Source organism: Trichophyton rubrum (genome assembly GCF_000151425.1).
Source record: "Trichophyton rubrum CBS 118892 genomic scaffold supercont2.5, whole genome shotgun sequence".
In the NCBI taxonomy this organism is placed as follows: domain Eukaryota; kingdom Fungi; phylum Ascomycota; class Eurotiomycetes; order Onygenales; family Arthrodermataceae; genus Trichophyton; species Trichophyton rubrum.
Genome location: NW_003456424.1, coordinates 1704713 through 1716239, shown reverse-complemented (window position 1 = coordinate 1716239; position 11527 = coordinate 1704713). Strand labels below are relative to the sequence as shown.

At 41.0% G+C, this 11527-nt stretch overlaps 4 protein-coding genes across 4 annotated transcripts in view; 1 reads left to right on the top strand and 3 right to left on the bottom strand.

The window, feature by feature from the left end:
• Positions 1-1280: 1280 nt before the first annotated feature.
• TERG_12276 (uncharacterized protein) lies at positions 1281-3728 on the bottom strand (the record flags this gene model as incomplete). The annotated part of the gene is made up of 4 exons (XM_047751257.1): positions 1281-1388; positions 2278-2295; positions 3436-3472; positions 3586-3728. 4 exons carry the CDS (start codon positions 3726-3728, stop codon positions 1281-1283), a joined length of 306 nt encoding a protein of 101 aa, XP_047606588.1.
• A 200-nt stretch (positions 3729-3928) lies between these two features.
• On the bottom strand, positions 3929-7712 carry TERG_05394 (uncharacterized protein; the record flags this gene model as incomplete). Its single annotated transcript, XM_003234756.2, has 3 exons — positions 3929-4336; positions 4400-4738; positions 4800-7712. The coding sequence occupies 3 exons, from the start codon at positions 7710-7712 to the stop codon at positions 3929-3931; spliced, it is 3660 nt and encodes a 1219-aa protein (XP_003234804.2).
• Positions 7713-8894: 1182 nt separating this feature from the next.
• On the top strand, positions 8895-9748 carry TERG_05393 (uncharacterized protein; the record flags this gene model as incomplete). The annotated part of the gene is made up of 3 exons (XM_047748426.1): positions 8895-9055; positions 9225-9591; positions 9662-9748. The coding sequence occupies 3 exons, from the start codon at positions 8895-8897 to the stop codon at positions 9746-9748; spliced, it is 615 nt and encodes a 204-aa protein (XP_047604408.1).
• A 527-nt stretch (positions 9749-10275) lies between these two features.
• TERG_05392 (uncharacterized protein) overlaps positions 10276-11527 on the bottom strand; it is a gene marked incomplete at its 5' end in the record, with an annotated part of 1937 nt that continues 685 nt past the window's right edge. Inside the window, 2 exons of the mRNA XM_003234754.2 lie at positions 10276-11096; positions 11180-11461. Of these exons, the coding sequence (XP_003234802.1) occupies positions 10599-11096; positions 11180-11461 (780 nt within the window). The 3' untranslated portion in view covers positions 10276-10598. The remainder of the gene's footprint in view (positions 11097-11179; positions 11462-11527) is intronic.

Here is an 11527-nt window from a genome sequence, read left to right as displayed (position 1 = left end):
TAATTCTCTAAATCTATCTCTATATCTTTTAACTCTAAAGCTTAAAAAAGGTTACTTTCCTTAGAGAAGGAGAAAGGGATAGGGGAGATCTTTTCTTTAGATTTCTTTAGGGTAGCTATTCTTATTCTTCTAACTTATAGTTAGGTAGGTAAGTTTTATTAGATTACCTAAAACTCTAGATTTATAGGTTATCTATAACTATTTAGTAAAAGAAAATATATTAAAGAAAGATTTAACTAAATATATCTCTAAGAAATAGAGTATATAGTCTTTCTCCCTTAAAGAAGTATATTTTAATAGTAGTTTTTAAAGAGAACTACTAAACTATTAGATTTTTTATAGGAAAATCTTTTTAAAATTTAGAGAGATATTTCTAAATAATATAGTCTATTTTAGGGGATATCTAATTTAAATAATATTAGATAGAGTATATTTCTCTATAAAGTAGAAAAGTAAGAGCTAGCTTCCTATTTTTTCTAAGAAAAATTTTAGAAAAAAAAGTTACTATCTTTTAAGTAGTAATAATTAACTATTTTACTTTTCTTTTTAGTAGAGAATTAGAAATTAAAATAACTACTTTAGTTTACTTTTAAGTAGAGATCTCTACCTTCTAGTTCTAGTTTAGAACTTTTTAGTATTATAGAGGCCTCTAATTTTTTAAAAGGGGTTTAAGAATTTATATAAAATATATTACTTAAGTTTAGTTTATTTAGATATCTTAGTCTTCTAGAAGAAACTATATTTAGATAAGCTTTCTAAAGGTAGCTAAGCTATTATTATTATTATTATTATTCTTCATTATACTCCTATGCAGTCAAAGACTATGAGGAGTTCTATATTTAATAAATACAGAAGAGGATAAGAAATCAAAATTTAGCCTCATAAGGCTCTAGAGTTTGGGAAAGATGCAATTTGGTAATAGCCTAACATAGGCAAATCACTAATCTAATTTGAGTTAATTAAGCTCTTTTATAGAGACTTAACTAGGATAGTTATATATATATATATATATATTTTTTTTTTTTTTTTTTTTTTTTTTTTTTGGTCCGTGGCACCAGGGTGCTGTAGTACCGGTGCCACTGGTTCTATTCAGGGTGCCACTATTATTTGAAGGCCTTAACGGGGTCTAGCGACGGCGAGATATATACCAATCGACTCGAAATCGTCTGTAGAATATACCTAGCGGTTCCCCGGAGTCGTTTGGAGTACTTCTAAAAAAGTTGTATAATGGCACCTGGTCCGTGGCACCGGTGCCACTGGTTCCATTCAGGGTGCCACTATTATTTGAAGGCCTTAACGGGGTCTAGCGACGGCAAGGTATATACCAATTGACTCGAAAACGTCTGTAGAATATACCTAGCGGTTCCCCGGAGTCGTTTGGAGCACTTCTAAAAAAGTTATATAATGGCACCTGGTGGTAGCTAAGCTACTTTCTAGTAGTTTTTAGTAGTAGGGACCTAATAGCTTAGCTAAACTATTAGGTATTTTAGCTATAGCTACTAATTTTTATTAAGATAGATTAGATAAGGAAAGATAAGGATTAATAAGTAATAAATAATAAAAGATAAAATAAGGAAAATTAAAATTAAAGAAGGGAAGGGGGAAAAGAAAAAGGAGGCTTAGATAAGTAGGGCTTAATAAAGAAAATCAAAATAGAGAAGAAAAAATTTTTCCTAGAATATTAGGGTATATTTAATAAAATTTCTCTAAAAATAGAAGGTATTTTAGAGTCAAAATTAAGCTATAAATAAAATTTAATAAGAGCTTTAAATTAAGTTACTTTTAACTATAAATAGCTACTAGCTAGTTATATTCTAATAAAGCAAGAAGTTTGCTTATAGCTATATATATATAATAAATATAAGTAGTATTATTTATATTATTTAAATAATATAGAGAATATTATTTAAACTTATTAGTTTAAATATAATAAAGTATATAATAAAAGTAAGTTATATTATAAAAATTAGTTATAAAAAATATATTATAAATACTTAAAGGGTAGATTATATAAGAAAAGTAATATAATATAATTATATTAATAATATTATATATAAAAAATAGCTTAAATATATAAAATATACTATATTAACTCTCTAAATAAATAGTAGAAAATAGATTTAATATATAGTTTATATAATATTTACTACTAGAGTATAATATATAAAATATATATAAAAAATTAATATTTATCTAAAGTATAAATTAATTAGTAAGTAAGTCTCGAGCTAGCTAGAGGCAGAAACTATAAATTATATAGCGTAACTACTTATTTACCCCTAAACTAGCCTCGGGCTATTTATATTTTTACTAATATATAGTAACTATTTTAGTTAGTTTTATTATTATTTATAAGTATAATTATAGTATAGTAAAGAGTTAGTTCCTTATTATTAAAAGTTAGAGTAAAAAGGTCTACTATCTAAATTATATATTTTATCTTATTATAGAGAAAAATATTATAGAAAAGAAGGAAGTTTATTACTATCTAGAGAAATAAATATAGTTAACTAAAGATATTATAGCCCTAGATCTAGTAAAACTATATAATACTCTTAAATTATAAGAGAGAATAGCTATTTTAGAAACTATTAAAGCCCCTATCTATATACTCTATTCTTTTTTTATTAGTTTTCTATATTTATTAGAACTATATAAAGTTTTTAATTATATTTCCCCTAGAATATTTATAGATATTTATCCCCTAGCTATACTATATATTCTAGAGGTCTACTAGAGTAGAAATATATAATCTAATAGAGATATAGAAAAGAGTCTACTTTATAGCTATTCTATTAATATTAATTTAGTCTTTTTTATATTTAAATAATTAAATATCTCTCTCTAGTACCTCTTTATAAAGAAATATATTTAACTTCTTTTTATTTATAATTTCTCTATCTATAAAGCTAATTTTTTAATATTAGTTCTAATAGACCTCTATTATTAGTCTAGTATACTATATAGTAATATAAACTAGAGAATAAAAGAATAAGAAAGAGATATATATACTTTTTATTTTTTCTATTAATTATTATATATAGTTTATATATTTTTTAACTAATATTTCTAAATATATTAAAATATATACTTCTAGCTTTAAAATAAAATAATATTAATCTTAAACTAGTAGTCTAGGGTACTAGTATTATTTATAAAATAATTTATTTTAATATAATATATAGAGTATAAGGAAGTAATAAACTACTTAAATCTATAAACTATAGACTAGATAGAAATAGTATATATATATATATTTAATATAGTAGAGAAGAGAAGTATAAGTAGATAGGCTTTGATAATTAGTGATAAAATATAACTAGCTTATTTAATTAAATATATAAGGCCTTGGTATAACCACCGTAATAACCGCGGTTATAACTAGGCCAAGCCCCCCCCCTATATAACCATTAGTTATTACGAGGGGGTGTACACCAAGAGGCCCCCAAATAACTCGAGGTAGCACCAGGTCCTATAGCATCGTATATGTATCGCCAGGCCAGATGCAAACGTATAACGGAAAGCGGGGAAGTGATCCTGGTGTTTTTATTTTGGACCCTGTGGTGAATGTACGCCAGGCCTTACAGGTAGTTTATAGGTATATGGGGCTCGCTCAGGGTCTGAACCCTTGCATTAACTAGTTGTTGCTGGATGCAGGTGAAGATGTTGGGGGCCCTATGCTTATGAATTACGGGGATCGCTTTAGGGCCATTTCTTTTCATGCTCATTTCAGATGCAATTTTTCAGGCACTGAGTCAGTTATCTATGAAAAGCATACATTTGCCTGACCAAGTTCATATCCCATGCTTAACCGTCGTGACGTTATTCTACTACTTGGGCCACCACTCCTTTTTTAGAGAGAACATTCCGCAACTAAAGTACGAAGTGCCGAGTCAACTTCCCATGTCAACGTTATTTGGGGGTGATATTAGTCGATGGAGCGTAGGAGCTGCATAAAATCCTTTGAAATCCACTCCACATAGCTCTTCCATGAATGGTGGTCATTAGACGCCTCTGCAGCAGGGAATGCCATCTGTAACTCCCTGCTGACCTTCAGTACGCCGATAGATGCCTCCTGCGCCTTTTCCAGCTCCTGTTTAACGGCTGATTCTTTGGGTTTGACGGACAACACGACCCGGAATGAGTTGCTGAAAGCATCAAGTCGAGCAAGTGTTTCTTCTGGCGCCAAAGTCATCAACTTGGAAATCATGAGTGTGCAAAGAGTTCTGATGTCCTGTTCGTCTTCAATGCCGGCAATAATCCTATCGTAGACCTCAGGAAGGTTGACGGCAGAAAATGCGACATCAAGGCAGGTGTAAAGTGTTTCGTATGCGCTCTATAGTCGTCGATTAGTAAAACGAAAAGTATGTTTAGTCATGAACTACTTCACGGTCCTCACCTTACGAAGTTCCAGGCCGTCGTCAACCTTGTGTTTAAAGGGGCCCATCTGTACTTCCCGAACAAGCTCCGGCTTCAAGTTCGTGTCTCCCATAACGGCGGGTAGCAACTGGGGAAGATGGGGTAGCACAAGAGCTGTCTTGTTGTGAATTGCAGAGTTAAGGGTTGTCAAAGCCAGGCGGTGGTTAGCCAAGTCACCATCATTGAGTATTGTGACCAAAACAGGGACTATAAGCGGACGGAGTGTCTCGTTATAGGTGTTGCTAGAATCAGCAAGAGTGTAACGGAATGCAGATATAACTGTGCCTCTGATAGTAGCATTTGGATGGGACAGGTATTCCTATTCAGAAATATTAGCGTTGTGCGTTATCGACAACGTCAATAAGGGCGAAGGAACATACCTGTAGCTGTGGAATGTAAGTTGCGGGATCAATCAAGGATAGGCGCCCGATACATTCGGCACCAACGGTGCGGTTGTCTTCATCGTCAGAAGCTGACAATAGTATCTGCCACAGTCGAGTTGCGAATGGCGCAACATGGGTCTTGACATCTTCCGGGTGTTGAAGAATCTCTTTAAGTGAGTGTAACAGTAGATATTTAGAAGACTTAGACTGCTCTAGTCCTTCCAGAATAACAGGTAAGTAAGCATCCACGTTGCTAGCTCCCGCATTCCCAAGGGCAACGGCCGCAGCGAGTCGGACTTTGTCTGACGGAGAATTGAAGTTTGTAATGAACAGCTGAGGGTCAAGGGGCGATTTGGCTCCCATTCTGAGGCCAATTTCACCCAAGATGGCTAAAGCAAGACACTTGCGTTGGTTGTCTTGGGCCGTCTTGAGTTCAATAAGGAAATCTTCGGTTGTGACGCCAACTTTTGGTCCACTGTAAACCAGTAGAGTTCCAATTGCCTTTCCGACAACGGCTGAATCTCCATTAACGCCAACGGTTTGTAACAACGCTTTCATGAGCTTTGCACCTGCTCCCTGTTCACCAATGACACGGACGAGAAGGATATATGCCTTCAATGCCGTGCCCGTCAGAGTGCCTTGAACAGCAGCACAAAGCTGAGTAATAATATTGTCATTGACAAGATCTGGACCGTAATGGGGTAGAAGTTTTGCGAAGATAACTAGTGCAGGTGTCAACAGATGCAAATCGTCTGCAGAAATAAGGGGCGAAATGGCGACGCGTAGGCCTTCCGTCGTGTGTTTGTCGAGATACTGTCTGGTCTGAGAGTTCATAGCGATACTCTTCAGAGCTCCTAGACAGACGTCGCGCAAGGTGCGATCAACCTTCCTAAGCTGGGCCGCAAGCTCAAGTGTGACATATCCAAGCCAGGATGGCTCAACATCATCGCTTTGGCGAGCGAGTAATGCAACATCATCTATGGCACGAGCAGCGGCGACTCGTGTAGTCTCGTTCTTTAGGCGTTCGAGGAGAACTAAAAGTGCCTTTCGTCTCTGCTCGAGAGTGATAAATCTGCGCCCTTCTGGTCCAGATGTGCGACTTAGCATTACTCCAAGAACATGAATACCACGCTGCCGAACTCCCAAGTCCGTGCTGTTGTTGGTCACCTTCTCCGCCACGATATCGTACAGTTTCTCCAGCTGTAATCCCAAATCACGGTCATCCACGGAGACTCGTGGAGGAGTTAGAGCAACCACAATCTGTTCAATTGCGCCTAGTGCTTCGCTCGATACCTTGAAATCTCTGTTATTCACACAAGCGACAACTCCAGGTATCAGGGCAATTAAAAAGGGAGAGAGAGATCCTGAGGGGTGAGTCTCAGAAATTGCAGCAATTAACCCCAATGCCTCAACCTGAAGGTTTCCTGCACTGACTGAGTTTGACCCGGCAGAAACTGTGACACCACCAGAGAGGCCAGAAGTCTTCAAGGCGTCTGCGATAGGGTCTTCGATTCTCTGTAGATAGTCTGCTAGGCCGCCATAACGAACTAGAGCAAGAGCTTTTAGCAGGAGAATAGCGCCTTGTTTAAGGGGTATCGGTGCGCCTCTCCATAATTTAGTCAACGCTTGAACGATACCCGGAGTGAGATCTGCAAGGTCAGTCTGCGGGCCGGGCTGAGGAGTTGACGGTTTTGCAATTGGGGTATCCGAAGTAGATGGTGGTGGGAAATCCGATTCCAGATCAATCACGGTAGCGTTGCTATCTTGCCGTCTTCTCTTTCGAGATGAACGAGTTTGAGAGAATGGATCAGCATAAAACAGGTTAGGTCCGGTAGCCAGGTCACTTGTCTTTCGGACCAAGCCAGTCATTGTTGCGACAACCTCAACCTTGACACTCTCTTCTCTTTCTTTCGTGAATCTAGAAAGAAGTGCGGGTGCTATTTTCTGATATATTGAGCCGTCTTCGACAGCTCTGGCGTTTCGTCCCTGAGTTGACACAATGGTGTATAAAACTTTGGCAGCGCATCTGCGAACTTTCCAGCTAAGATCATCAATGTCACTGTATCCTTCTTCTTCCTCAAAGTCATCAAATGCATCATTATCGTCATCGGGCTCTTCAGTAGCTCCATCATCGCTGCTTTCGTCCTGGGTACCACCCATTTCTTCATCTTCCTCCAGTTCTGCAACGTTTGGATCATACTTGAGATATCTCAAAGCAGCCGCAATACAATCATTAAGGTATGGCTGCATTTCGGATCCACAATATCCCAGTAGGGTATCGAGGGACACTAGTGCGGTCTCACGCAACTCATCCTGTTTGGGATCATGCTCTCCATCGTCGGACATGTCATCATCCACCTCATTCATCTCCTTTTCACTAACAGCAGAAAGCACAAAAGGAGCTAATAGTTTTAAATGCGGGCCAAATTTTGCGGGTGTAGACCTAGCCATGGCGGAAATGGCGGCGATCAAATGACGGCGACGGTTGATAGTAAGATGCGGAGATTTGAAACTTTCAATAAGGCCAGATACGAAACCACTTAGTTGAGTATCAGACAAGTGGATTGACAGCATTGAGATTGCTGTCAGGGCACGCTTGGTAACCACCGTTCCAGCATGATCGTTTTCAATGATGCGTAGAACGGTCTGTAGGAGCTCGAACAACTCTTCGTCGTTTAGCATGGGTCCATAAGACCGCACTACATCGATCAACACATCAATGGCATCACTGCTAAAACCCTTTGCCGGGTCATTCACTATCATTCCTGGTTCCGCGGTTGGCTGATTACCTCTCGTCGGTGTACCAATCAAGCGTGGAATTAGGACCATAGACACCGCCTCATAGCTTGTCTGTACCTCTTTCGAATTGATAAGGTTGATATTAGGTCTTGGAAGGGCCGCGAGGATCATCCGAAGAGCGGTGTTTGGCACAGACGTGTCGATGGTTTGAGAGCTCGTGAGAAGGGCAAGCTTGTCGATAAAAGGAGAGAGAACATCAGGTGGCAGACGCGTAGCCAGAGGTCCAATACTATTCCCTCAAAGTCAGAACAGGCTTATTCATTGCAGTGGCTAGGAGATAGGAGGTCTATCTTACCATTTTAGAGCTACATTCTGTACCTCTCCATTCTGGTCCTCCAGAGATTTGAGCAGTCCCTGGACCATTCGGTTGCATGATGAAAGGTCCTGTGAGAAGTAGGATGGACTGCAGCCTTCAATAAGAGATAGTAGATCGTTCAGGGACATGTAGCGGATATCTGGGTCCGGATCAGTGAGCTTGACCATCAGCGGCCCCAGGGCCTGCTGGATAGACTGCTTATGGAACGCCATCTCTGCGGGCCTAGAACAATGCCGGGGAAGAAACAGCTCAAGAAGAGCTTCTCTTTAGAAGGACCACAGGGCTATAGTAGTAGTAGTGGTAGTAGTAGTAGTAGGAGCAAGATAGCCAAGATGTGATGGCGAAGAGGGCAAGATGTTCAATATCAATACAGAGAGACTGAGGGGACTCAGAAGGACATGGCGGGGTTGCTTTATAGGCAGCAACCGGAAAATGCAGCTAAGGAAGACATTCAGAGGACAAGAAGACCAACTGAGAGTGAAGCCCTTGTCGACTCAGGATATCCTTCAGAGTGGCTGGAGAAGTCCTGGCCTCCTGGTCTGGCGTTGCTTGTGTCATGTAGTAGTTAAACAGAGAAGAAGCGGAGGGAGACGTATGTAGTGAGCTTTACCAGCATTGGCTCTACATAGAAAATGCACCCCAACCATCCGCCACTACGCCTGCTATCTGCTACATAAACATCCCTATCAATATCGCAATGTTCCTTCTATACATCTAGCTAACCACTTTGAACATGTTATTAGCCTCCAAGATGCATCTTAAGTGCTGCTTGCTGTCCCAGAGTGAGGATGGCCTGTTACCGGATCACGTGGCCACTGCTTGTTAGGTCTAACCTCTTTCTTCTTTTCTGCTTCTTCGCTTCTTCTTCTCAATTCTTGCATCTCACTCAGCCCATCAACTGCCACCTTCTACACCCGTTCGAGGAGTCCGATTCCAGCCCAATTGCGCTCATTCTCTGCAATTGACCAGGTAACGTCATGGTTTTCTCACGATCGCCCGCTCTCCGGTCACTCTGGGCCCAGTCCAGACGGATCTCGGCTCCCAGAGTACCGACAACTCGAGCATGGCAGCGAGTTTCTCGAAGAGGCTATGCCGACCAGGCTCACGGTTCTCATGAGGCTGGAAGCGATATGCCATGGTAAGTCTGTCTTGTCGGGTGTCTGGCGATGTGTATTGTCAAAGACGTTTTCCGGATCAGCCCACTACCTCGACTAGTGGCTATGACGGCTTGTAGTAAAGCAGTTCTATACATTGCCGCGGGTATTCTGATAATTGACTGATGCAATTGCTCTGTTTGTTGATTCTAGGCTGCTTGGTTCCGTCGCATTCACCCTCCCCGCCGCATACTACCTCTACCAGTCCGGCCCTGCTGGAAAGTCCGGCCATGATGCCCACCCACACGTTGAACACGCCGTTGAGAAGGTGAAGGAGGCCGTCAGCGAACCAGTCAAGGAAGAGGCCAAGCCAGAGCCAGCCGCCGAGCCAAAGGCCGACCCTGAGGAACCCAAAGCCGAGGAACCCAAGGCCGAGGAACCCAAGGCCGAAGAACCAAAGTCCGAGGAGCCAAAGACAGAGGAAGCTCCAAAGGCTGAGAGCGAGACTGAGGAAAAGCCAAAGGAGGAGGAGAAGCCCGCCGAGGCTCCTGCTGAGAAGGCCGAGGAGGAGAAGCCAAAGGTGAGTGCGAGATGAGTCCCTTGGAGCTCAGGTGGGACTGGCAATTAACAATGTTGTTTATTTAAAGCAGGAGAAAAAGGAGGAACTCGCTACTGCTGAGGAGAAGTCTCCTAACCCCAGGGCTCCTACTAAGGAGCCTCCTACCAAGTCCAGCTAAGCTACCTCTTCTTGAGTTTTAAGCGTGGGATTCTGAGCAGCAAAGAGACAAGCCGCCCGTTGAATGTCTATTCTCTACAACAGTTCATTTTCCTTACAATTCCTGCTACCCTTGTGCTGTAATATAGTGAATGACATGATCATAAAACCGATATAAAAGAGCATGTACAGAACCCAAACCCTTCTTTCTTACAACTCACCCAAGCTCTCTTTATTTCATTTTAGGTCATTAGAATAGATGCAGATATATACATTGACTTGTTTCCTTAGATTGATACCATCACCTCTTCCATGAAGGTTGGGCCTGTATTACATTAATTAGAAAGCATAGATAATGATAATAATCATCATCACAGGAACATGTTCAGTCAGCATTGAGCATTCAAAGGAAAAGCAGAGCATATTGAAACTATCAGGGGATGATAGCCGGTCTGCAGTCTGCTATCCCTAGGAGTCCATTCAACCTGAAAAGGGGGAAGGGGGAAAGTCGACGTAATATATATAAGAAAATCAAATCTAACCGTACGCCAATGCTATGGTCGGTCTCGTAAAGTGAGACTTCGAACCCATGCCCCCTCATATATATATCGCGGGCTTCGATTTTTCAGATGCCCACTGACAAAGAGAATATAACAAGGAAAGGAGAAAAGGAGGATGGATAAACATGATTAGAGGTATGTATATGGAGGGAAAGGGTAAAATCCTTGACCTGCCGAGGCTATGCAATTCAAGGGTATAAGAATGGAACAGAAGGCTCAGGTCATCCGGTAAGTTCTCATGGTTTTCATGGTTTTGAAGAATGGTAATGGAAAAGGGAGAAGAGAAAAACAGAAAGAAATAATTATCTTCATTCATTTGCGTTTCGTGGTGGCACCGTTTGAATTCCCGTTAGTCAATAGTCCTGTAGATGATCCGTTCTCGATCGGATCGACGTTCTCCTTCGTAGCATGGCCGTTGACGAGGAGGGTTGGAATGGAAACTCCATTCGCTTCGCTGGTCATGCTTGATTCTTCAATCTCGTCTTCTTCTTCTTCGTTGTCACTTCGCTCGTCCTGCAGTGCGTTGCCAAAGACATAGGTCTTGGCGATGCGGATGATAAGGTAGAGCCAGAATAGGTTGATAGCCTGGAGAGAACCCAGGAGACCAAATGTGATGTACTGGCTAACCCAGAACTTGTACTGTTCGGTCTCCCAGTTGAGTTCAAAGGGCCCAACGGTTCGGAACTCTGTCAGGACGGCCCAGAGAATGTGGAGGTTAAGGTAGTGCCTCATGTAAACCCAGACGGCAACGAAAAGAGCGAAGAATGGGGTGATAATCGGCGAGTCCAGATAATTGAGCGTTTTCGACGTCTGCAGGCCGTCAGTTGCAAATTCAAAGCAAAAAGGGAAAGCATATAAAAAAAGGGTGGGAATCGGTGGAGTAGGAGACTCACAGCAAGGAAAAAGTCAGAGATGTCATGTGTGATGTAGACGGCGAGACCGATATAAGTGAAGTGGAACCGGTAGCTCAACGCAATGAGTGCGAGAGTGATGATATGATGCCCAACCAACTCCTTAAAGTCCCTCCTAGGTTTCTCTAGTTTAAGCAACAGCACAATTCCTTGCTGAGCCCAGTATGCGGCCTCAAGGAGGTAATACGCCTTGAAGTCCGCTGTATGCGATTTATGCGGGAAGTTCTCAAACATGGCCGTAGTGTTGAAGTACCAGATATTCGTCTGCTTCATGACATAGACCTCAGAATACCTCCTCGCCAGATACGAGACTGATATATTCGATCGTCG